Below are 26,976 nucleotides of genomic sequence, written 5' to 3'. Positions count from 1 at the left end.
CTGCAGTCCCTAGTATCTGCACACAGCAGGCACCCAGGCTGGGCGGCACTTTACAGGCACCCTTCCACGGAACCAGTTTCTACCTCACCTAAGTTATTTGTGCATAGGTCAGACTGACTGAAGTGGATAGCGGCTGCCTCTGCCCTCCAGGCAGCCACTGCCTGTTCTCTGGCCCCAGAGCCTCGCTTTCCCCATGAACACCCCTCCTGCAGCTGCAGAGCATGAGGCCCCCACTCCATCTCCCGGGAAGACCCATCATCAGGGCCACAGCGACTGGCTGAAGATGAGCCCTGGAACTTTTAACTTTTTCCACTGGGGCTGGGAAGCTGGGAGGAGGTCAGCCTGAAATGCTAGGGAAAGCCTGCCTGAAAATGAAGCTACACAAGGTGAATACAGTCAACACGATTGAGCTGTACACCTGCAAATGCTTGCAATGGTACATTTTGTTATGGCTTTTTTTTTTTTTAAACCACAATTACATTTTTTTTTAATGTTTTTTTTTAATTTATTTTTGAGACAGAGAGAGACAGAGCATGAACGGGGGAGGGTCAGAGAGAGAGGGAGACACAGAATCTGAAACAGGCTCCAGGCTCTGAGCGGTCAGCACAGAGCCTGACGCGGGGCTTGAACTCACGGACCGCGAGATCATGACCTGAGCCGAAGTCGGACGCTTAACCGACTGAGCCACCCAGGCGCCCCCATTTTTTTTAATCAAATCAAATCATGGCTCTAAAGCAAAAACAAACAAAACAAAAAATCCCCAAACGAAACCAAAATGAACCCCCCCCTAAAAAAAAAGGTAAGAAGCCCAGAAGGGAGAGCACTGTTATGCTTATTAGCTGTTAAGCCATAAAGGAAAACAACTATATTTGCATTAGTTTTGGTTTTTTTTAAGACAAGAAGACGACTGAATAAACTCTTAGTAATGAGGAGAAAAATCTACAGGGTAAAGATGAGTCAAGATGGAAGAGGGCAGATTCCTAATGACACCGTTTGAGTGCCCTGCCTGAATCTCTACCCCCTGAAACTTCCCAGTATATGAGCCCATAATACCCCCACCCTTTTTAGGGTGAAGTGAGCTTAAAGTGTGTTTCGGTCACATGGGACTAACACACAGACCTGACTAGAGAGTGCTGTCCTGGACTGTTGCTTCCTAACGGGCAGAATCCAGGTCGCTCCCACCTTTGTGTCCCACACGGTACTTTACATGCAACAGGTGCTCAGGATGAACTTCCTGGAGGAGCTGTAGGAATAGAACCCCCAACTCTCTCCTGCCCTCTGCCCTACCCTCCAGCTGATGACCATGCCCTCAACACTTCCCCATCCTTCCTCTTCCTCCCTCATTTTAGGCTTGACCTTTTTTTTTTTTTTTTTTTTAAAGTTTATTTATTCATTTTGAGAGAGAGAGAATCCCAAACAGGCTCTGCACCATCAGCGTGGAGACTGATTCAGGGCTTGATCTCACAAATTATGAGATCATGAACTGACCTGAAGCCAAGAGTCAGACGCTTAACCGACTGAGCCACCCAGGTGCCCCTGTGCTTTACCTCTTGAGGGGATGACCATATCAGCCTCCTAACTGGCCTCCCTGCCTCATGTCTTGTTCTATTCCACCCTGCACACTGTTCCCAGGGTGATCCTTCTAGAACTCCACCACTTCAACCCTCCAGGGATCCCCAGGGCTACAAGGTATGGTCCAAACTCCTGGCACTCCATAACAGGGCCTCTAGGATTCCATCCCTGTCGCCTGCCCAGCCTTGGCTCTCACCATATGCCACAGGCTGAATGTTTGTGTCCTCCACCCCCCAAGTCATATGTTGAAAACCTAGTGCCCAAGGTGATTGTATTAGGAGGCAGGGGTCTTTGGGAGGTGATGAATGGGGCTAATAGCCTTATAAAAGAGACCCCAGAGATCCACCTCACCCCTTCTGCCACATGATCACACAGCAAGAAGTCAGCAGCCTGCAACCTGGAAGAGGGTCCTCACCATAATCTGACCATGCTGGTGCCCTAATCTCAGACTTCCAGCCTGCAGAGTCATGAGAAATAAACGTCTGTCGTGTTGATGCCACCCAGTCTGTACTTTGTTACAGTAGCCCGAGCTAAGACACCACAACTGCTGCATCCACACCCAACCTCCTGTTTCCAATGCTGACCTTGCTCAAGCCATTCCTCCTGCCTGGGATGCATACCCCTGCCGAATCTCCCAAGTCTGCCCAAAATTACCACTCACCTTCCGCCCTGCTGAGGGCTGCCCCCTCCTAATACACCCCGGTATAACCAACTGATCCCTCCTGGGGCCCCAGTCTATGCTTTACATACTCCTGCCCCACCATTTCTTATATTTATTTACTCACATGCATACCCAGCCAGACTGTAAACTTTGAAAGGCATCAACCTTATCACGTTTGCCTTTCTACAAACTGGCACATAGTAGGCACTTAACAAGCCCTGGCTGGCCAGCTGAAGAAATGGCAAGCCTGATCATGTCTGACAAAGTACAAAGTGCCCTGCAAATACAAGGTAAGGAATTACTGTTTTTCTTGGCTAGATCCCAACTCATATGGATTTAGTGACCTTGCCCTCTGCCAGGCTGGGGCGTGAACAGGTCCAAAGGTCGGGGTGACTCGGCCGGGGAGAAGGCAGGCACAGAACGTGGAGGCCCTTGCTCAACACAAATACTCAGTTACCGGGGTCACCGAGGGTCAACGTGCCTCCTGCCAAATGACTCATGACCAGGAGGGGAAGAGAGCACTAAAAGGGATAGAGGAAGAGTGGGAGTCCTGGAGGAGACGCAGAAAGCAGGCAGAAGGCAGGTGCCACCGCTCACTGCTGGTGCTGGCCCTGCTTCCTCCTTCCCAGCTACGTATCCTGTCCACCCTGCAGGAAGGTGGTTCAGAGGCCTGGCCTGGGAGACCAGCTGCAGATGGCAGGAGGGTGTAGCCACTCCAGAAGCCCTAGAGCGGATCTGTCTCAACATGGCTGCTCTGCGGCTCCCCTGAGACACATGCTGCTGGCTGGGTTCCTTCCTGTCCCACAGCTGGGCCCAGACCTGGGATGGATAATGCCAGCTGCTTGGCCTGCTCGGGCTGCCAGTCCCAAGCCTCCCCTGGGCTGACCACTACAAAGCGGTGAAATTAGTAACATGTGTCTGTGGGGCCTCTGCTGTCCATTGCTTCATGTGTTCCCTCCACTCCCAGCAGAGGCCTCTCGGCCATGCTTCTCTGGGAATTCTAAGTCCCAGCCTCCTGGAAAACTCACAGCAAAACCACATCCTCCCGGAGGCTGTCTTAGGCCTCCTGACCTCAGAACCAGTGGAACATTTTACCTGTATCTCCTTTGTGTATGTCTTTTTCCCACCCTGTAACCAGCCTCTCTGCCCGTGCTATAGGATTTCAGTTACATGACATTCAAAAAAAAGGCAAAATTATAATCTGTATTAATAGAAACTAACCACTTATTGGGAGTGGAGAGAGAACCAACTGGAAAAGGGCCTGCAGGAAACTTCTAGGGTAATGGCAATGTTGTCGTTACTGTGGTGTTGGTTATGTGGGTATTTACACTTGTCCAACTCACCAAATCAGACACTTAAGATTGGTACACCTCACTGTATAAACATTTATCAAAAATAACGGATATAATTCCTTTTCCAAAGGAAGCAGTTGTGACAGCAGAGAACTAAAAGATGGAGGTAGAAGAGCTATGGTCACTAAGGTGGTCCTCTGTGAAATAATTTCCAATATACGTAAGACCAAAAAGCTTCCTGGAGCTTGGCAATGGCTTCTCCAAATGAGGGTGATAGTCCAGTCACTCAGTTCTGCCCATAAAAAGGGGCTTCTTGACCTTACCTTTTTTTTTTAAGTTTCTTTATTTATTTTGAGAGAGAGAGAGAGAGAGAGCAGAAGCAGGGGAGGCAGAGAGAGAGAGAGAGAGAATCCCACGTTGACTCCACACTCAGTGCGGAGACCAATGTGGGGCTCTGTCTCATGAACCCTGAGATCATGACCTGAGCTGAAGTCAAGAATCAGATGTTTAACCAACTGAGCTGCCCAGGCACCCTGGGGCTTCTTTATATTTGCTCTTTGACTCCCATGAAGGTCCATTTTCCTGTTCATACACATCTGATCGAAACCCACTAGAGACTCCAGCCCTTGGGTCCCTTCACCCTCTGCCTGCCCCTTGAGCATTTCTGCACAAGTGGCCAAACCACAACACTAGATCCAAGATGAGACAGACGGGCTGCTCCTGAGCCTGGCCCCACAAGACCCCAGTGGTTGTCACACAATCCTGTGAGCCGGAAGGAAGCCAGGGGCTGCCAGGAAGCCCAGGGGACCGCCTCTTGATTCCCACTGGCAAAGGTGCCTTTCTGTGAAAACACCCAGCTTTACAAGCCAAGGGAAGGTCCCTTTCAAGAAGAGTGCTTGCTTTTTCACTAAGTCCGAACTTTTGGTTTGGAGGCAAACTGATCCTGGTTCAGCCCGGGGCTCAACACCCAGGCTGGTCTCTGCCTCCTCAGGCTGAGATGAGTCATCACATCCCAGGCAGGCGCCTTTCCAAGAAGCCCCGCCCTTGGAGCTCTGGGCCCTAGATGCAGAGGTGGAGAGCACGACGGTTTCCTCTGCAATGGAACTTTCCAGTTGGGTGGACTCCTACCTCCCTCCTACCCAGTTGGTCCAAGGGCACCTGGTACCCACAGAAGGCTAAGCCCCAAGTTAGGTACTCTGGGTTTGGGGACGGGAGAGGAAGAAATGCAAGTCATTGCTTCAACCCTTAGGGAGGGAGCCTCAATGCCAGGTAGGGAAGAACCTTATAAATCACACTCAAACAGCAGGCAACTGCGGGAACGGAAAATGGTGCAGCCACTGTGGCAAACAGTCTGACAGTTCCTCAAAAAATTAAAAACAGAATTACCCTATGAACCTGCAACTCCACTTCTGGGTGTATACCCAAAAGAATTGAAAGGAGGGTCCCAAAGAGATATTTGTACACTCAAGTTCACAGCAGGATTAGTCACAATAGGCAAAATGTGGAAGAACCCATGTGTTCTTTGATGGATGAATGGTTAAAGAAAATGTGAAATATGCATCCATTGGAATATTATTCAGCTTTAAAAAAGAAGGATATTCCTGGGGTGCCTGGGTGGCTCGGCTGGTTAAGCGTCTGACTTTGGCTCAGGTCATGATCTCACGGTTCGTGGGTTCGAGCACCGTGTCGGTCTCCGTGCTGAAAGCTCAGAGCCTGAAGCCTGTTTCAGATTCTGTGTCTCCTTCTCTCTCTCTCTGCCCGCCCCCGCCCCCCCGTGCTCTATCTCCATCTCTCAAAAATAAATAAACGTTAAAAAATTAAAAAAAAAAAAAAGAAGGATATCCTGCCATATGTCACACAGATAAACCTTAAGAACATTATGCTAAGTAAAATAGGCCAGTCACAAAAAGACAAATAGTGTATGATTCCACTTCTTTGAGGAACCTAAAGTAAGTAGACAAATTCATAGACACAGAAAATAGAACAGCAGTTGCCAGAAGTTGCAGAGAAGGGCAAATGGGGAGACGTTTGGTGGATACAGAGTTGGGGTTTCCCAAGATAAAGAGTTCTGGAGACTGGTTACACAACAATGTGAATATATGTAACACTCCTGTACTGTATGTACGCTTGCAGATGATTAAGATAGTGAATTTTATATCATGTGTATTCGATCACAATGAAAAATAAAATCTTTAAAAGATAGTTAAGATGCTAAATTTAGATTATACATATTTTACCAATTTTTTAAAAATTTCTTTTTAATGTTTATTTATTTTTTAGGAAGAGAGGGAGAGAGAGAGACAGAGAGAGGAGACACAGAATCTGAAGGAGGCTCCAGGCTCTGAGCTGTCAGCACAGAGCCCGACGCAGGGCCTGAACTCACAGACCGCGAGATCACGACCTGAGCCAAAGTCAGGAGCTCAACCGACTGAGCCACCAGGAGCCCCTATATTTTACCAATTTTTTAACCTACAGTGTTATATTAGTTCCGGGTGTACAATAGTGATTTAACACGTCCACACATCGCTTGGTGCTCATCACGACAAATACACTCCTTAATCTCCATCACCATTTCACCCATTCCCCGTAACCATCAGTTTGCTCTCTATAGTTAAGAGTCTATTTTTTGGTTTGTCTCTGTTTTTTCCTTTGCTCATTCTTTATGTTTGTCTCTTAAATTCTACATATGAGTGAAATCATATGGTATTTGTCTTTCTTTGACTGCTTTATTTCACTTAGCATTATACTCTCTAGCTCCATCCATGTTGTTGCAAATAATGAGATTTCATTCTTTTTTTATGGCTGAATAATATTCCATTGTGTATATATACACCACATATCCTTTTCCACTTATGGACACTTGGGCTGTTTCTTTATCTTGGCTATTGGAAATAATGCTGCAATAAACACAGGGGTGCATGTATCCCTTTGAATTAGAGCTTTTGTATTTTCGGAGAAAATATCAAGTAGCATGATTACTGGATCATAGACAGGGTAGTTCTATTTTTAACTTTTTGAGGAACCTCCATACTGTTTTCCACAGTGGCTGCACCAGTTTGCATTCCCACCAACAGTGAAAAAGGGTTCCCCTTTCTCCGCATCCTCACCAACACCTGTTGGTCCTTGTGTTGTTGAGTTTAGCTATTCTGACAGGTGTGAGGTGATAGGTCATTATGGTTTTGATTTGCATATCCCTGATTATGAGTGATGTTGAGTATCTTTTCATGAGTCTGTACATTTTACCAATTTAAAAAAATGAAAAAAAAAGGAAAGTGGACAACTTGACTCCATGCACCCGTCTCCAAAAAGTGGATCCACTAACTTTACTTCTAAGAATTTATCACTAAAAAATTAATGACATAAGCAAAAATTTAGTTTGAAAGATATCTACCATAGCACTATTTATAATGGCAAAAAGATGAAATTTAACCTAGAGGTCCAATAACAGGAGACAAGCTTGCTAAACTGCAATAGATTCTAACAATGCAATGCAGTTAAGCTTTAAACAGTGATGTAGATATGTAGTGGGAAATGGCTCATAAAATACACACTTTAGAAAAGAGATTATAAAGTATGATTGTATGAACTTATTTTTGTTCTTTAAAAAGCTACATATAAACCTATAGGAAAAAAGACCAGAAGGATACACCCCAAAATGTTTATAGAGATCTTAGTCTCCATTTCCTGAAACACAAAATGGGATTACCACCGATGCCCAAATCATGCAGGCCGTGAAATTGAAATTAGACGGTATTATATAGATTAGCATGCATGTTCTCAGAGAATGTTAAGTGAGGCTCACAGTGATCTCTCTGGAAGGGATCTGGTCTTTCCCTAGAATGACAGATGAAACCTCTAATTCAAGAAGAGATTCCTTCCAACACCCCTCAGTTAAAAGTGCCAGAGTCCAAACTAGATCCAGGTCTTCTGGCTTCAATACTGTCTGCTGTCTCAGCCCAGACTCCCTATGTATGTCTCCCCCTACCTGCCATGCCCCCAAGGGTTCCCAAACCTCAGGCTTCTGGCCAGCCCCTGGTGGCTGCAGTGAAGCTGTCCACTCTGCAAGGGGATGGGCCCCTCAAATGCACCCCTCACAGCCTTGCCTGCACTCCACACCCCCAGCCCAGGAAAGAACTCAGTGAAGGCCAGGTACACACACAATGAACACACCCAGCCTCCTTCCAAGATGCCCCAACAGCACTCCTCTCCCTCTGGAAGCCCGGACTGTGGACTGCAGTCTAGGGACAGAGCAGCGGTACTGACAGTGCTAACCTGCCTCCCCACAGGGCAAGCGACCCATGCCCCTTTGAGAAGGAAGCCAAAATCAACAGCTAATTCCTGCCATACCAGGACTTAAAAAAAACAAAAACAAAAACAAAAAAACCCCAAAACCAAATATGCCACCATGTCCTGCCCTAGGAGAAGCCTGGTGTTTTTATTTTCAAATTCTAATAAGCCACAAGTTCCCAGGTGAGAGCAGAATAGCCTGGGGTTGCAGTGACCAAAAGAGGACAGGAGAAAAAAAAAAAAAAAAAAAAAGAAAGAAAGAAAAGAAAAAAGAAAACAAACACTCAAGAAGTGAGAAGAGAATTTGCAGATCATAATTCTCACAGCTGCTAAGTGTTTTTCTGTTTGTTTGTTTGTTTGTTTACATTTTTACTTTTCACAGCCTGTTCACCACTTAGCACCTAGCTGCAGTATTTTGGGAGAACTGGGGCCATTTTTCTCCATAGCCAGGCCAATCTTCTACTGGTCAGCCTGTGAGCAAGCCTGTCCAGAGCGTGGACTGTGGCCTCCCTGGTGCTGGGCTGCAAGCAAGAGGGGAAAAGGGCAGGACTCGTGGTTTTTCAGGGAAATGGAGGGTCATTCCTCCCTCACACCTTACCACACTGAGCTAGTGCTGGAGAACTGGAAGTGACACAGGCCTGAGGGGAGAAGCAGCTGTTTGCCATGGAACAGTCCTCTGAGAGGTGGACAGTGATGCCGTGGCTTGTGGGGCTGAACCGGGTAAGCTTGAGATATTGAAAGTGCAGGCCCTGAAGTTCCTGCATGCCCATCAAAGCATGGTGACCCAGGAATAAAGTTCTAGAACACCAGCAAGAAGACCCCCTGAGCTTTACTGCAAGGCTCTCATGCTCAGTCATTCCTGGCACCACCACCCCTTGCCCCCCACTAAACAAGTCACCTCCATTTCTCCTGGGGCTTCTCTTTGGACTTCTCCTTTACCTGGAAGGCACCTCTTCTACTCCTCTGCAGATAATTCCTCCCTAAGTTCAGGCTCACCTCCAAGCTAACCAGGAAAAACTCCAGATAGCTCCATTCACTTTCCTCTCTCTGCAGCAGAGTGGTTCAATCCCCAAGTACTTTTGGGGTATCAGGGATGACCCCAAAAGCTGGAGTCAGAGAGAGCCAAGTTCACATCCTGACCTGGTCACTAGCAGTGTTACCCGAGGTGAGTCAGTTCTGCCTGAGCTCTGGGATTCTGCCCTCCATACCTTTCACCTACTGTGGTTAACAGCACACTGATTTTCCTTTGAAGAACCATTCTTCCAACTCAGTCCACCAGATTCAGGTGGAAATCACACCCCCGGCACCAACCCAGAGGTTTGATGCTGGTCACTGTAACTGATTCCAGGGTAGGCACAAGATGGAATCAGGTCAATGAAGCACTCTCTCCTCCTGAGGCTGTAAGTGCTATGCACAGAACCATGTAAACCTGGAGGTGCTAAGACATCAACACATGCAGCCCCTAGATCCAGCTATGCCTGATGCCACCTACCTCCAATGACTTTCTAGTTACATGGGGTCATAAATTTCCAGTGCCTCCCTCCTTTTTGTTGTTGCTTTTCCAACTAGTTGGAATTACATTTTTGTCATTACAACCCTAAGCCTGGTTATATGGAAACTGATCCCCAGAAGCATGATGATGTCAGAGGGTACAATTTCTGAAATGCAAGCCTGGCTGACTTAAGGTCAGATACAAGAGTGAGGACTGACCATCTCACAATTAAGAAACTGGAATTCCAGATATATAGCAGCAGTAGTGCCCATTGAAATGCAGCCTATTTTGTCTTGAGGTGAAGGCTGGAGCTTTAGGGCATCTGGTAGAAACATTTCAGGATATTGGCCTATGTTGGATACTTCTTAGGGTCCACAGCAAGGTCTACAAAAAGGGCAAGCTTTACTCCTGGCAATCCCTCTGGATGATGCAGCTTTGCCAGGGGCCCTTTTTACCTGTGGACAACAATCCAAGGTAGCTGACAGTCAAGTCTGATAAGCAGGGTTGGAAATTTTCTGCTCCTGGAGATAGGGAGACCAGACCGTATCAAGAGCTAAGGCTGTGGCCTGGGAAAGGCCTGATCCACCCCCACCCCCCCACCCCCAGGATCTCACAAGGATCCTGTGCTGTGGCTCTCATGTGCTGCTACAGAGCCAGATGCAGCTTGAGGGCAAGAGGTGTGAGCACCCCTCAGCCCAGCCTATTGCTTACCCATTAAACTGAGGGCTGGGGGCTGAGAGGGGCCCTGAGGCCTGATGCAGAGACAGAAACCACTAGGCCTGGCTCTAGAGCCAAGGGCTCTGTCTGAGTCAACAAAATCTCTGGCTCTAGTTTCTTACCCATGGAGATGATCTGATGCCAAATGTCCAAAGGCTTATTACTAGGTTGCTCTAGAGAGCCTTTGAGCCAGACAGATCCCAACCCTTGCAAAAACAAAGCCTCAGACCGCTCAACGTGTAAGGCCCCCATTTGGAAGTGGGTTGCTAAGGAGCTGCAGCCCCAGAGGGAACTTTGCAAATGCCCTTCTCAGGTGTCAAGGCAGAGAACACAACTGGGGGCAGCCACATGGCTGGGCACCCAGGCCAGGCAGGAAGTCCAATGTCTTGCCCCCAATAGGCTGCAGAAATAAGCTACAGACTAGCCACCTCTGGAGTAATTTCCATTTCCTGATTTTTCCAAACCATAAACTCCACTAATGCTGTGGCCTGTTGAGTCAGGGACTGGACAGGAAAGAGAGGCACCAGGTAGCTTGTGACTCATCGGTCTTGCCATAGTTACTACCTGCTTAGCTCCTCCTCCAGAGAAGCTGCTTCTCCCAGAGCCACATCATACCAGAAGCAGGCTTTGCTCAACTGACTGCCACTCCCTCAAGGGAAGGGAGCCCTACTGTTCATCTTGGCAACCCTGGCAGGTGCTGGCAAATTTTACTTTTTCCTGTAAGACATAGAGCCAAGGACCTTGAGGGGTATAATGGCCAGGGGCCAGATGCCTGGCAGGAGGAACATACTGACTTCTAACCGGGGAGACTCGGTCAAGGTCCAAATGAGCTTGAAGGAGAAAAAGAATGCCATAGGCTGCAGTTATACACAAGGGAAGCCTCCTGGTGGAAGATACACCTGAACTGCACCTAAAGGGAGTGTTAGGGCTATCTCTGCGTGTACAAAAGGGGCATGCTGGGCAAGAGCAGTGGCTCAAGAAAAGGTAAAGGGACAAAACTCTGCACACCATGTTGGACACCAGGTGGAGACCTCATTCAGCTGGAATGTGAGTGGCTCCAGGAAGGGAGAAGAGGCAGAGAAGACTGGGGTTTCAGAAGGAATGACCACCTGTCCCCCCAGGGCTTCAAGTTCAGCAGAAAGACAGGGCTGGAAACCATGAGCAGGCAGAATCAAATGAGCAGGCTCTGCCTGGGGCTTCGTGAGGGTGGGTGGCACTGCAGACTGGCCCTCTGAGAAGGGCCTCGAAACCAAATTATTCTACATTTAAAAAACATTTTTTTTAAGTTTATTTGTTTATTTTGAGAGAGAGGGTGTGCACATGCATGCTTGCGTGCAAGTCGGGGAGGGGCAGAGTGCGACAGGGAGAGACAGGGTTTGATCCTACGACAGTGAGATTGTGACCCGAGCCAGTATCACGAGTCGGACACTTAACTGACTGAGCCATCCAGGTACCCCTGGACTGTTTTTTTAATACAAAGTAAATGGAAGATGTTCCCTTGAAACAAACCAAGATGGTGGTGGGGCAATGCCATCAAAAATAGATGTCTACCATCTGTACCTGGAATGGGCTGGGAACATTTCCTTTCCCAGGGCTTTCCCCTGGTCTGACATGCTTGGTCAGGGGATGGTGGGCTGGCAGAAGTCACACTGGAGCCACTGCAGGGCCTAAGGAACAGAGTGGTAGAGGGGCAGACTTCTCACTCTGGGCCAAGGTAACCAATGTTGACATATAAAAGGAAGTTTTCTGAACAATCTGCCTACCAACACCACTGCCCTGGGTTGCTTCCACACTAAGCAGACCCATGGGACAGTGATACAGGGCTTCACTGGTGGCTGCAGCTCCTAGCCAACCCAGGGCTGATGGAGGCCAGGAGAGGTAGAAGCCCCCCATCTGCCCAAGGCCCAGTTAGGCCCCCCATGGACTACTCTCAGGAACAGAACAACAGTGTGCCCACAGGCATCGTTCTTCCTGGCTGGCCCCTGGATTCTGCAGTAACTGGCAGGACCCTCTCCTCACTACCTGTACTCTCATCTGTGTGAACCCGTTCTGGAGGTAACTGCAACCTGCTCTCCAGATGGGGTCCTCTGTCACAGGCAGGATACAAGCTTGAGAGACAACCACCCGGCCATCAATCTAAGCTCCGCTGCTTACAGATTGCAAGTCTCTGTTTCTTCATCCCTAGAGTAGGCATAACAATTACCCACCTCCCCACCTTATAGAGTAGAGGTGAAGATGAATCCCATTACAGAAGCTGGAGGGTCACGTAACCCCCATGCAATATACACATGTATGCAAGTACTGTTTCTGCATTTCAGCAAGAGAGACCCAAGACCACTGCAAGATGGTGTCTAGAGCCCTCCCTGAGAATCAGAAAGCATTTTCTGGTCTCATCCACATCCCCTTGACTTCAGAGGAAGGCCTAGTCCTTGTGAGTGATGCTTCAGAAGGACATATAACCAGACTGCTCTGCCCTGAAGCAGAAAGTGGGTGAGTTGAGTGTATTTTTATGTCTTTGGGGGCTGGGAGGGGGGTGCAGTGAAGAGACCCCAAGCCTGTTCCTGACTCCTCTAACAAGACCAGGAGCTCCACTGGAGATACCCATACATGCGCCCCTACTGAGCCTCCAGGCCCCGTGACACATGGCCCCATCCTCCTTCCTCCAGACAGGTGTGCCAAGAAAACTCCCTGCCCCACTGGATGGCACCAAGTGGAACCATGAAGCAGAAGCCAGTGCAAAACAGTAAATAAACTGTGGTGTAATGGCCTGGCCAGACAACACTTGGGATTAGGGAAGGCAGGCTCCTGGGGGGGTGGCTACCTAGAGACAGGACCTAAAGCTGTAAGGCTGCCTCGGGTAGAGGATTCTAGTTCAAACAAAGCTGACTACTGTCCTGGGTAAGGACGCTCCACTTCATCAGCCTTGACTTCCTCATCTGTAACACGGGGCAGACTGGCCTAGACTGCTTCTGTCACTGCTCTCAGTCTAGGCTTCTGAGCAGCACTACCATGGGGGAATCTACAAGCTCTGGCTGCCCGGGTTCAAATCCCAGCTCTGCTATTCCCATGAAATCCACGAGTCCCTTCACCTCATCAACTGTAACTCCTCGTCTATAACAAGGGAATGAAGAGAACACCCAATGAGGCCTATTTACTACTGTGTGGATTCAGTGAGGGTGTACCTGGCATGGAGTGAGGGATTAATAACTATTATCATTCTGTGAATTCTGTGGCCTCCTGCCACCACCATCCTTTCTATGGACTGAATGTTTGTGTCTCCCCCCAGCTCATGTTGCACGTAGTCCTAATCCCCAATGTGTTGGTATTTGGAGATGGTGCCCTCGGGAGATAGTCAGGGTTAGATGAGGTCATGAGGGTGGAGACCTCATGATGGGACTGGTGACTTTATAAGAAGAGAAGAGAAAGAGATGGAAGAAAAGCCATGTGAGGGCACAGCGAGAAGGTGGCCATCTTCAACCCAAGCAGAGAGCCTTCCCAGATACCGACCCTGCTAGGACCTTGATCTTGGATTTCCCAGCCTCCAGAACTCTGAGAAATAAATTTCTGCTGTTTGAGCCACACAGTCTAAGGTACTTTGCTATGGGAGCCCAGCAGATTAAGACAACCCCGTGACCAGCCATCCCCGTCCCCTTCTCTCTGTTTGGGGCGACCCACCAGGTACCCCCAAACCCAGGAAAATCAACATCATGCACACCCTGGAGACCTCTTGCATGATCTCAAGCATACACAGGGTCAGGTGAAACTCAGCATGCCAAGCAGCAGGTAGGGCACAGGCATTGCAACAGGACAGGACGGACAAGCAGAGAGGAGACAGGTGCGTGGGAGGCCATGTGCAGTCAGCGAGGGGCGGGGAGCTAGCATAGGCCACAACCAAGCAGCCCACGCCAGTGGCGCTTGGCTCCTTACCTCCCCTGCAGGACCTCTGACCACCAGGACTGTGTTCCCCCAAGAAGCTGGAGGCGTGCTGGAAAGAGTAGAGAGCAGAAGACAGGGAGCAGTAGGTAGAGCCAGGTCTACAGGAAAAAGTGCTGGAAAGGGCCCCCGAGGAAGGGTGTTAGGTTTGGGGAGTCCATGGCAGAGTGGTTTTCAAGAGGCCCAAAAGACCCAAACACTAAATGAAAAACACCCCCAAGACCAGCCTATGCTGGGGCACAGAGAAAGGGACGAGAGAGCCAAGGAAGAAGACCCCCACATACTGGATTAACCTAGATGGCCACCTGTCCTCCTACATGCTGGTGTTGCATCTGTCCTGGGTGACAATCTCAGCAGACTTCCTGGGAGGTTGTGAATAGTCTCTCTAAAGGGAAAGGGACCCAGGGGTGGACAAATAGCCCTCGAGAAACCCAGGAGCCAGAGTCAAAGGAGGCCATGCTCTGCAAAGATGTCCCCTGGGATCCAAAGGAGACAGAGTGGAGGTTCCAATCCTGGTTCCACCACAAATCTCTGGGCAACTCTGGACGAGGTACGTAGCCTCCCTGGGCCTCAGTTTCCCTATATACAAGATGGAGAGAATGTCCCTATCTACAACAGAGAAGAAGGTGACACTCTACCATCTCAAACATCCAATCTCCATATGGCCATAAGCATGTCTAGACTTTTCTCTGGGGGCTGGTTTGTGCTGGAATAAGGAGATGACCAAACATCTAAGATTCCTGACAACCATCTGGGCAGGGCGGGGGGGCGGGGGTTCCTGGGATACTGCACTGCCACTGAGGGCCATCCCTCAGGCTCTGTGACCCTAGGGTTCATGGATCCAGGGAAGAAGAAGCCTGAAGCACAAAGTCTGGGCTCAGGCTTTTACTAACATGTAACCCCTTCGGGGTCAGTTCAATGGCACTAAACAGTGCCCCAGGTGAGCCATCATCCACAGCTCCATATCATGGAATTTCTCCATCACTGACCCTGTGTGCCTGGGTCCTCACCACAACACCCCTTACTCTGGGAACTGGTTCTGACCTGCCCATCACTGATCTCTGGGCCACTCACAGGTGCCCAACAAATACCCAAGGAGAGACAGGCTGCTCTATACCACAGAGCATCTGATCTGTAGCCAATGTCAGTCCCCAGCACCAGCCTGATGACGGGATGGCATTGTTTTTAAGCCTTTCTCAACATCATGACCCAGCTGATTCCTTGGTTATGGTAACCCTGTGAGGGCAGGTATTACAATTCTGTTTCACACATAAGTCAGCTGAGGCCAGGAAAGGTGAAGTGGTAATTTGCCCAAGGGCGTGCAATTGGGTGGCTAGTTATTGACGGAGCCAAGGCGAGAACCTGAGGCTCCTGATATCTGGCCTGGTGGCTGCCGTCAGTCAGCATGTACTGGTGTGGCTGGTTGCCACTGGCGTCCACCTGGCTGGTTAGCGCCCGGGCATGACTAGGGGTCACGTATCTTGAACGCTGGCCCTGCAGGCCAACTGTCAATATAGCATCTGCTCTCCTACAGCTACCAAATGCTCTTGGCACAGGGGGCCAGGGTGTAAGGAGCTGAACATGGTGGAGGGGAGCCATGGCTTGTGCCCTCTAGGGCCCCAGCTGCATCCACACCTACCTTTGATGACAAAGGCCTCTGCCAGCAGCCGCATCTGATACAGTGGCTTGTTCTCCATGGACATGTCATCAATCCCAGCCCGTGCATACATACTGATGGCATCTCGGTATGAGCCCTCCACATAGTGCAGCTTGCCCTGGATCAGCATGGCCTCACACAGGTACTGTGGCTAAAAGGATAAAAAACACATTAGCAGGCTTCTGCCTCAAGGCCTCCCCACCCTATCCCCACCCCCACCAGGTACCCTGGGATGGACCCCCGCCCCATCCCACTGAGCCATGACGACTTGCCTAAGACCCTCCTCAGAACTCCCCTCTTCCTCCAGGAAGCCCCCCCAGTCCTCAGTACATGTGGCATCCCTCTTCTCTCTACACCTGCAGTCTGTGGGCTACACTATGGTTCTCACTGAAATCCTTACATGAGTGCCCAATTATTTCATGCGTGTGTGTACTATTCCCCCAACCAGACCCCAGGCAGCTTGCAGACTGGGCTCTGTCTTCTGTCCAGAAGGCTTCAGCCCAAGGTTGGTGCTCAGGAATTCAGGCATTTGTTCTCAACACAAGTAGGAGTCAAGGACCTAACCAAATTTTGTGGGGCCTAAAGCTCACATAACTGGGGGTCCTCTTTACATGCATATCTGTACAAATATACAGTGAGGGGAAAGGCCTTGGAAAGAAGCTGTGCAGGGGCCAGCCACTGAAGCCCCACCTGCAACAGCAGGACCTCTGTGGTAAGAAGGGTCCTGTCAGCAGTGGGACAGGAAGGCAGGAGAGCCAAGGCCTGCTGGGCCACCATCCTCATCTCAAGTGCAGAATTAAGTGCCTGAATTCAAGCCAGTTGGTTTCTTCCTTTTCTTTCTCCAGTACTGCTAATGCCCAAATCTTCAACCCCATACAAGGACTCTTGGGGCCTCCCTCAGGAGGTCTGCTCAGCCCTGCCCCAAAGTCCTGTTCTTGGACATGTGCCCAGCTCCCCTCCAAGATCTCCCACTTTCCATGGCCATTTGCTCTAGCCCTCGCCCTCCATCTCTGCACTCAGCTGGCCCCACCACCCCTTTGGGCCAGGCTCTGGACACTGCCCCTACCACCCAGCAGCAGCTCTGTCCATAAAGCTCCTTGGAGATGCAATGCTGGCTCCTACCTCGGGCCTCTGTGCTACCCCTGCTTCCCTTCAGGGAGATTGGAGTCTGGGGAACCTGTAGCCCCAGGGAAAGCCTCCACCACTCCCCACCACCTACTGCCCTCTCAGAAGCCAGTTAAGAGATACGGAGCACAGCAAAGCCAAATTCTTATTCTGCACTGGTGTTTTGGTCATTATAAACACACATTTTCCCCTTGCCTTTGCTCACACAGCTCCCTATCTGGAACAGTCTCCCCCCACTTCCCCCTTGGTCTATCTGGATCTTCTTCCATCCTTTGGGAACTTGCTCCCGACCCACCTCTTCCTAAGAAACCTCCCTGAGTACCAGAGGGCTCTGTCTGCTGAACTGCTAGAATGCCTCCACCAAGTGGACCCACTCAGCCCCTGTATGCCTGACCTGCTCCGACTATCGGTCAACTCTCCGAGGCTGAATTTTTCAAGTGCATTTGCTAGTCACCCAAACAGGCCACCCACTCCTTATGCTAGGGCCACAAATGACACACTCCCAGAGCTTCGGGACCCATGGTCCCTCCTAGCTGGGCAAAGATATTGCTGTTCCCCATGTTGGTTTCGAGCCATGGGCATATTTTCTCATTGCTCAGGCTAATTTAATTTACACCATCAGTGAGGGCGAGATAACAGTTAACAACCACCCTCACCTCCCATCACAGCAATGACAACAGCATCAGAGCAATGCGAGTCCAGAAAAGAGTTTTGAACTTTTCTTTGGAAAGGAGCTAGATAAATACAGGGCATGAGTCATCATTTTTCTTTTAATTTTTATTTATTTATTTATCTATCTATCTATTTATTTATTTATTTATTTATTTATTTATTTAAAGAGAAAGAGTGCGAGAGGGGGAGGGGCAGAGGAAAAGAGAACCTTAAAATAAATTTTTTTAAATGTTTACTTTTGAAAGAGAGAGAGAGACAGAATGCGAGCAGGGGAGGGGCAGAGAAAGAGAGAGGGAGACACAGAATCTGAAGCAGGGTCCAGGCCCTGAGCTGTCAGCATAGAGCCCAACGTGGGGCTCAAACCCACAAACTGTGAGATCATGACCTGAGCTGAAGTCAGATGCTCAACTGACTGAGCCACCCAGGTGCCCCAGAAGAGAGAGAATCTTAAGCAGGCTCCATGCCTGCTCAAGCCTGACGCAGGGCTCGATCCCCCATCTCTGGGATCATGACCTGAGCCGAAATCAAGAGTCAGACACTTAGCTGACTAAGCCACCAGGCACCCCACATACTACTTTTAATATTTCATTTTGCCTAATCAACATCAAGTTCTTGGCTTTGGTGTGGATAATGGTGAATATCTCAGTGTTATTGGTGACTATGGATGTCTTCAGTTAATAGAGCATGGTAAAATTTGTTCTTCCTAAATGTGATTTGGCATACAAACAGTTTTCATAATAATATACATGGATGCTACTCAGCCAATGCAGAGAATGAAATATTGGCATGGGGAAAGCTCCAGGTAAAAGTTCTTGTCAAATATGGATGCAAGGACTCTGATTAGAACCTGTGTGTATGCACATGTGTTTGTTAATGCACAGAGAAAGGCATGTGGGACATAACACAAAATGATGACCAGCGCTTAACTCGGGATGGGAGTGGGGGTGGGGCTGGCAAACAAAAACTTTTACTTCAAACTACTTGTTTATTTAATGACTTTTTACCAGTGAGTCCGAATCATTTTTTACTTTATTTTTTTTTTAATTTTTTTTAATGTTTATTTTATTATTTTTGAGACAGAGAGAGACAGAGCATGAACTGGGGAGGGGCAGAGAGAGAGGGAGACACAGAATCGGAAGCAGGCTCCAGGCTCTGAGCCATCAGCCCAGAGCCCGATGTGGGGCTCGAACTCACGGACCGCGAGATCGTGACCTGAGCCGAAGTCAGACGCTTAACCGACTGAGCCACCCAGGCGCCCCTCATTTTTTACTTTAAAAACAATTTTTAAATATTTAATGGAGTCTGGCAAAGGAAACAATTAAAAGGGGTCTTGATGGGAAAAGCCTGGGACCCACCAATCAAGTGCAGCCTCTTTGATTGGCAGATGAGGAACCGGAGGGCCCAAGAGGTCAGAAGACATGCTCTAGGTCAAACAGTTGGTTTACTCCAACACGAAACCTCCCAGAGCTACCATAATCCCTGCTGAGGAATCTAAAGACAAGATCGTTAGACTTCCAGGACACTTCCCCCACAGAAAAAGCCCCATACTTCTTGGCCTAGTTTTTCAGTCCCCGCTCACTGGCCCCAGAGTCCCTCTGTCACCTCATTTCTCACCATTCCCTTTTGCTCCTGCTAAGTGACATACTTGAATGAGAACCTAATAAGAGAAACCATTAAATTATACACTGCTTCCTTCTTGGAATGTCCTATCCTATCTCTGTATGTCAATACCCTCCCCTCTTCAAGGTCTAGACCCTCCCACCCCCCACGAATAGTCCAATTCTAATGCCACCATCACCCCGGGGCTGACTCCCCACCTCACCCCAGGGAGTATCCCCCTTGAACTTGCCTCCTCATGTACACTAGTCATGTAGCATGTGTCACAGTCCATCTAGGACAATTTGCCAATAAGACTTATTTTCCTGGGGGCACCTGGGGAGCTCAGTTGGTTAAGGGTCTGACTTTGGCTTAGGTCATGATCTCACAGTTTGTGAGCTCGAGGCCCGCCTAGGGCTCTCTGCTGTCAGCACATAGTATGCTTCGGATCCTCTGATCCCCTCTCTCTCTCTGCCTCTCCCCCCCTCACTCTCTCTCGAAAATAAATAAACATAAAAAAAAAAAAAAAAAGACTTATTTTCCCAGTAAACCTGCAACCTCCCTGAGGGCAGGGTCCATGTTGAATCAGTACATCTTTATTGCCCTCATAGTATAATGCCTTGCATAGAGTCGGTTACCATAAAATGTTTAAATCAGAAAGTATATTACTTTGGAATATCTCTTGAAAAATCACGTCCTCTTTGGGTCTCTAATGACGTACCCATACTTCTATTATAGCTCAGGATACACTGTAATCTAGAATGGTCTCAAACTTTAATGCACACATGAAACACCAGGAGAGCTTGTTGAAACAAAGATTCTGATCCAGATTTTGCACTCCCCAGATAATGCCCATACTGCAGGTGGGTGGACCATGCTTTAAGCAGCAAAGATCTGGAGAGAGCTGACTATACTTCCCTCTATACCTCCCCTCAGTGCCTTTTATACAGTAGGTATTCAATCAATAAATGCATAGACTTAAACTGGCTTGCCTTGTTACTGAGTTCTTCTGTCGCTAGCCAACTTTGCATGTTTGCCTGTTTCCAACTAGATCATGGGCTCACTGAGGTCCTATTTCCTTGAGATCCCTAAGGAGTCCAAAGGACTAGGCACATACTAGGTCAAGCAAGTGCTGTCTAATAGAAATATAACTTAAGCCACATGTATAATTTGAATTTTTCTAGTAAAATTTTCCAGTCACATTAAAAATGTAAAAATAGGTGATATTAATTATATCAAAAAAATTTTTTTAAATGTTTATTTAGTTTTGAGAGACAGAGATAGAGTGTGAGTGGGGGAGGGGCAGAGAGAGGGAGACACAGTATCTGAAGCAGGCCCCAGGCTCCGAGCTGTTAGCTGTTAGCACAAAACCCGACATGGGGCTCGAACTCACATATCGTGAGATCATGACCTGAGCTGAAGTTGGACACCTAACCGACTAAGCCATCCAGGCACCGGGTGACATTAATTTTAACAATATATTTTATTTAACCCAATTTATCCAAAATATTATCGTCTGAACATGTAAACCATATAAAGAATTAATGATCTTTTACATTCTTCATTTTGTGCTAAGTCTTCAAATTCCAGTATATGTTTTACACCTGGATAGCACAGCTCAGTTTGGACTCAGCTTTATTTTGAGAGACATAGAAAGAGAGTGTGAGCAGGGAGGGCCAGAGAGAGAAGGAGACACAAAATCTAAAGCAGGCTGGAGGTTCCAAGCTGTCAGCACAGAGCCCAATGTGAGGCTCAAACCCACGAACTTTGAGATCATGACTTGAGCCAAAGTTGGACGCTCAACTGACTGAGCCACCCAGGCATCTCTGGACTAGCTCCATTTCAAGTGCTCAAGAACCACATGTGGCTAGTGGCTGTTGTACTGAACACTACAAAGCCAACCTTTAAGGGAGACTTGCTGCTCAGGTGACCCAGGGAGAGGGCTTGATGGCAGATAGGAGGCAGGAGATAGAGGAGAGGAAGCCCCGGGCACAGGGGTTGACCACTTACAGACAGCCTCCCGTGGTTAAGGATACTACTCAGGTAGTTTCTGGCTTCATTCATCTTTGGCTCATTCTTCTCTGGCAAAGGGATGGAGTCTTTTATCTTTGTGTGGTTCTCCTTCAAACACTGCTCCAGGAGGGCCTCGGCCAGGAGCAGCTTCCCAAAGTCATCTGAAAAACAGAGCAGTGATCCCCTGAAACTGGTACCTGTCCCTGTACCCACCCAGCCACCCTTAACCCAGCACATGAATGGCCCAGGTCTGAGAAAAGAAATAAAGACACAGTTTTCATAAAGTTAAACAGCCTTTAAAGAAAAAACACAGGCATTCTATCATAGGCACAGTACGAATTGCCCCTTTGGGTTTGTTTTCTGTAGTTTAGTGGTTGGGGAGGCAAAGTTCCCAAGATTTGGAACAAATTCCCAGAATTTCAGAATTTAAAATGAGGGACAAAGTCACATCCATGTCCCATTGTAGGTAATCAGTTCTTAAACCAAGAAGGAATTACCCCCAAATAACAGAAGAGGAAAAATATATGATGTGGCTTAATGCATTTTCATGAGCTCCTATTTCCATGTAACCAGAAAACCATGGTTTTCTCCATTTTTAAGGTATTTTAACATAACCAGGGATAACTTAGCAACAAAAGCAAAGAGTTACAGCAGAAAGCAGATGTACTGGTATAGCAGGGCAAATCCGTGGACGTGTTTAGCCCTGGCACTTTCTGGAGTTCTCTCACATATGTTAACCTATCTCTAGACTTCACCACCTGGCAGGGGAATTCATACTGTTTGGTTAAATTTTCCATCTCCCCATAAAGTACTGAAAACTCCAGGCTTGTGACCGTCTTGCTACCACAGAGAGGTGACCCAGGGAATGGGTGGGATCCCAGTGCTCACTGTGCAGGCTTAGAGGTTGAGTGTGGTTTCATGATAGCCTCAGGGGCTGTGCTCAGTGTGGCTGGTTCACTGCCCCTCCCCTGCAATCAGGGTAAGGACCAGGCCCACCACTCAACACAGGCACCCAATAAATAGCTGCTGAGTGAACTGGATCCTCTCCACTACTGGATGAGGAAGCCGTGAGGCTCAGAGAGTTATGTGCCAACCCAAAATGCCTCCAGGAAGGTCTGCTTGGTCCTGAGACTTCACAGAGCTTTCTACCGCCAGGATGGCATTTTTAGACCCACTCAGGAATGCCACTCACTCCTTACTCTCAGGACCACTGCAGTTTGCTTACAACTCAAAGCCACAGACCCAAAATTGCTGGCCTCTGAAGAGCTTTCTCCCTCCCCCCCCCACAAAAGGAGATTTCCCTCAGAGAACACCCTGAAAGCCCAGATCCCAGGGCACAGTCTTACAAGGGTTTTCCTCTAAGGATGCCAGAGCCTGTTAGTGATCCTTTGCTATCCACCTCATGATTTCAAAAATTAACATTTAGAGGAACTGGCCGAAAACGTACCTAGTTCAAACTCTGATCCATCACTGATGGAGCAGAAGTTGGTGGGACCTCTGTAAAGGGCAATTTGATGACATAGATCAAAATTATTTTTGTGCAACCCACTGATTCCACAATCCCTAGATCAAAATTATTTTTGTGCAACCCACTGATTCCACAATCCCACACCTACAGAGGTCTTGGCACGTGTGTAAAATGACCTATAAGGTGATTCCTGCCATGTTATTTATAATAGCAGAAAATTAGAGACAATTTTTATGTCCGCCAACATGAGGCTGGTTAAATAAAGCATGGTACTTCCATAAAAGGGGACACCACACTGCCATGAAAAGGAGCAAGGAAGCTCGTCTGTGCTGTGAAAGAATGAACTCCATGATAAATCAGTAAGATAGTGGAGTGCGCACAGTGGACAGAAACATGTGTTCATGACATGTGACAGGATACATATCTGATGGCCTTTCTGACTTATAGGGAAGGTGGCAGAGATGGAGGGAGGCTTTTCATTCTTTACTTTTTGGCCCCTTTGGAAGGCTGAGCCATGTGAATATATTATCTAGTCAGAAATAAAATTTAAATCGTCAGAGAAAGATAAATATCATATGATTTCAGTCATATGTGGAATTTAAGAAACAACAGATGAACATAGGGGAAGGAAAGGAAAAGTAAGATGAAAACAGGCAAACCATAAGAGGCTCTTAAATACAGAGAACAAACTGAGTGTTGCTGGAGGGGAGGGGAAGGGGAGGGGAAGGGGAGGTGGGTTAAATGGTATGGGCAATAAGGAGGGCACTTGTTGGGATGAGCACTGGGTGTTCAATGTAAGTGATAAATCACTAAATTCTACTCCTGAAACCATTATTACACTATATGCTAATAACTTGGATTTAAATAAAATTTTTAAAAAATTTTAAAAAAAGACTAAATGTATCAATATTGATTCATTAATTGTGACAAATCTACCATACTAACTTATAATAATAAGGAAAATGGGTCTGGGTTATTAGGAATTTTCTATACTATTTTCACAATTTTTCTATAAATCCAAAACTCTTTTAAAATTCAAACAGTTTTCTTAAAAATTCAATTCAATTCAATTCAATTCAATTCACTTCAATTCAATTAAAATAAAATTTAAATCAACTCAATGGGGTGCCTGGGTGGCTCAGTCAGTTGAGCGTCTAACTTTGGCTCAGGTCATGATCTCACGGTTCATGGGTTCGAGCCCAGCATCTGGCTCTGTGCTGACAGCTCAGAGCCTGGAGCCTGCTTTGCATTCTGTGTCTCCCTCTCTCTCTGCCTCTCCCGCCCCACTTGTGCTCTGTCTCTCCCTGTCTCTCAAAAAAAAACCACAAAAACAAAAAAAAACACGTTAAAATTTAAATCAATTCAAGAATGAAAGGCAATCTTCTTCAGATTCCCAATGCCAGCTAGGAGGAGGGGCAGGCTATGGAGTGGTGGATGCGTGAACTATGGGCCACTGGGCAAGTTGCTCCCCCCCTCCAACCTGTTTTGCACCTGTTAAACCAGAGGTAGGTTTAGGAACCTGCTCCTTCTGAAGGAACTGAGTCCCTCCTGGGCTGGTCCCCGGCTCTCAGCAGTCCAGGGTGCACATGCAGCTTCCCATGGTACTCATTGGCTCTGTTGTTCCTCTCCTGCCCAGAGATACCAGCTTCCTTCCCAGCAACTCTTAATCCGGAAATACTCCCCAGGGCACAACACCTCCCCTCAAAGTAATGGCAGTGTCCTCTGGACACTTTGCTACTCAAAGTGAGGTCGGGGGCTGGGTGGATCTGTGTCACTCAGTCCTGCAGAGATGAGTTCAGTTTAGAGTATACGTTCAGAAACGTTGACAATAATGTGACAAAATAATTTTGAATCTGTTGAAGTGAAAAATGGGAGATAGCAGTTTGAGTATCTTATGAAAGAATCAGAGCACAACAAAATGGGAATGAAAAAACAAAACAAAACCCAAAACATGAGAGTAATCCTTCACCGCGGATTGCTTGAGAAGCACTGCTCTGAACCAGAATATTTACTGCACGAGGGGGACCAATATTTGTTGAGGGCCTACTGAGTGCCAAGTATTTTATTATACGGTAGCATTTAGTCTGCACAGCTCTAAAAGGTAGATACTACTCCCATTTTATAGATGATAATAAAGATACGCAATATTGCCATGGTCCCAGCCCACAATAATAATACAACATAACATTACACAACACAGCCACAGAACAGCCTGTCTCTCCTGCACCCCCGGTACAGCACAGCTTCTGGTAGTTTAGAAATAAGAACAGTCTAAGAGCTATAAAAAGTAGGTTCAAAGGTAATAGGAATTCTAAGTAGGAATTCCAATAGCAATTCCAAGGGCAGGGATAAGGACTGTTCTCATCCTCATATACCTATGAGTTTTAGACTGTTCTTCTTTTTTTTTTTTTTAATTAAAAAAAATATTCATTTATTTTTTTAGAGAGAGAGGAGGGGCAGAGAGAGGGGGACAGAGGATCTGAAGCAGGCTCCAGGCTCTGAGCTGAGAGCAGTGAGCCCGACGCGGGGCTCAAACTCACAAACCAGGAGATCGTGGCTTGAGCCGAAGTTGGACACTCAACCAACTAAGCCACCCAGGTGTCCCCAGACTGTTCTATAAACTAACACTTAAGGTCCTTCTCCAGCCTTTTTGCTCCACTTCATCCCCACCCAAGGTCTATGCTTTCTTTAGTAGACACAGTAGGGGCTGGGAACCGAACTTTCTTTTCTTGCTTGCCCACATCTCTTCCCTCTCTACTCTGCCTTCCTTCCCCTTCTCCTGTCCATCCCATCATTCCCAAGTGGCCAATCTATGGGACTGAAAGGTATTTTAGAATTAAAAGTTCTAGATTTTCAGTTGTTAAATAAGAATACAAATGGATTAGAGGCTTTCCTGTCCTTCCTTCTCCGGAGGTAAAACATGCCTTTTTTCAACGTTTTTTTTTTTTTTTTTTTTTTTTTTTTATTTATTTTTGGGACAGAGAGAGACAGAGCATGAATGGGGGAGGGGCAGAGAGAGAGGGAGACACAGAATCGGAAACAGGCTCCAGGCTCCGAGCCATCAGCCCAGAGCCTGACGCGGGGCTCGAACTCACGGACCGCGAGATCGTGACCTGGCCGAAGTCGGACGCTTAACCGACTGCGCCACCCAGGCGCCCCAAAACATGCCTTTTTATCATCTTCTTGTCTGAAACCCACTCCCTATCATGATTTGGGTAAAGTATTTCAGTTTCTGCCTTCCCAGAGGCATTAGGAACACCTTCCTGACAGTGACACAGATTCTGGCAGCCCAGCCCAGCACAGCCCCCTGCCCTGGGCACAGGCCCAGAGGAGGCCCCCACTTAATGGCCCCTCAGATTCCCCAGCAACCTGGTTTTGAAGCCTCTGGCAGCTAGCTTCCCATCTACTTCCACCCTTCTCCAGGCCTCTTTCAGGGCACTAGGCGACAGGGACCCACTTCAAAGATACCTGCCCCTTCCCCTAGAAACCACATTTGCAGGGCGGTGCCTCTTCTCCACAGCCTGCCAGTCTGTAGACAGGAAACCTGGGTCCAGCCAGGCGGGCCCTTCCCCACTAAGGCAAATGGGGACACAGTGGTCTCTGCAGCTGTTCACCACACAGGACCGCAGAGGGCTGGGACTTCTAACCACAGCGAGATGAGGAAGAGGCCAAAACTAGTGAGAGGCCACCTGCCTCAAACACACCTCCTCTAACTCCAACTGAAGAAATTCTCAGAACAATTTCCAGTTCAGGAGAAAAAAAAAAAAGATGGGGGTGACTACAGATTATGAGACTCTAGATGGATGGATAGATAGAGGGGCAGTCGTGATAAAGTAAGTATAGCTTAAGAATATTAGAATCTAGGTGGTGGGTATACAGGTGTTCACCGAAAAGTTCTTTTAATTGTGCTGTACGTTTGAAATTTTCATAATAAAATACTGAGGGGAAAAAAGAGACACCCAGGCTGTTAACCAAATACAATGTGTAGCTTTATTTGGATCCTGATTCTAGCAAATGAACTGTAAAACTAAATCATGAGATTTGGGGGGGGGGGGGGGGTTGTGATAATGGTATGGTGGTTTTGCCTTTTCAAAAGAGCTTTTATTTGGCAAAAAAGAAAGGAATATACAATTGATTACATTAAAATAGAAAGCTGCAAAAAAACAACAAAAAAAATGAAATTTCAACTTATTATCTAAACCATCATCCTATCTCACACCAAATCATCCTGTCAATCACATTCTAAGAGACTTACTGAAATCCTAATTTATCTTTAGAATTCCTTTTGTGTAGCAGACCTCTGATCTTAATCAGGAAAAATTATTTTTTTTTTTTAGGATCCCACACTGGCTCCTGACAGTCACCACTTCTTCTTCTTCCTTTTTTTAAATTAAATTTTTAAAATGTTTACCTATTTTTGAGAGAGAGACAGAGCATGAGCTGGGGGCAGAGAAAGAGGGAGACAGAATCCGAAGTAGGCTTCAGGCTCTG

At 47.5% G+C, this 26,976-nt stretch overlaps 1 protein-coding gene and 1 long non-coding RNA gene across 3 annotated transcripts in view; one reads left to right on the top strand and one right to left on the bottom strand.

Moving 5' to 3' along the window:
• The window catches only part of TTC7A (tetratricopeptide repeat domain 7A), a 120,582-nt gene that overhangs the window by 89,437 nt on the left and 4,169 nt on the right, over positions 1-26,976 (bottom strand). Inside the window, exons 2-3 of one of the 2 annotated variants that reach the window (XM_019414117.2) lie at positions 21,015-21,178; positions 15,594-15,762 (exon numbers count right to left, since the gene is read on the bottom strand). In XM_019414117.2, the coding sequence (XP_019269662.1) occupies positions 15,594-15,762; positions 21,015-21,178 (333 nt within the window). Of the gene's footprint in view, positions 1-13,948; positions 14,096-15,593; positions 15,763-21,014; positions 21,179-26,976 lie in introns of those variants that run through there. The other variant, XM_019414327.2, reaches the window with a different exon arrangement.
• LOC109246717 (uncharacterized) lies at positions 10,607-12,963 on the top strand. The gene is made up of 3 exons (XR_002071449.2): positions 10,607-10,715; positions 12,340-12,511; positions 12,688-12,963. It is a non-coding gene; the product is annotated as an uncharacterized LOC109246717 (long non-coding RNA).

Source organism: Panthera pardus, unplaced genomic scaffold (genome assembly GCF_024362965.1).
Source record: "Panthera pardus isolate Hobbes unplaced genomic scaffold, ASM2436296v1 HiC_scaffold_25, whole genome shotgun sequence".
Lineage (NCBI taxonomy): Eukaryota > Metazoa > Chordata > Mammalia > Carnivora > Felidae > Panthera > Panthera pardus.
This window is presented reverse-complemented; position numbering and strand designations above follow the sequence as displayed.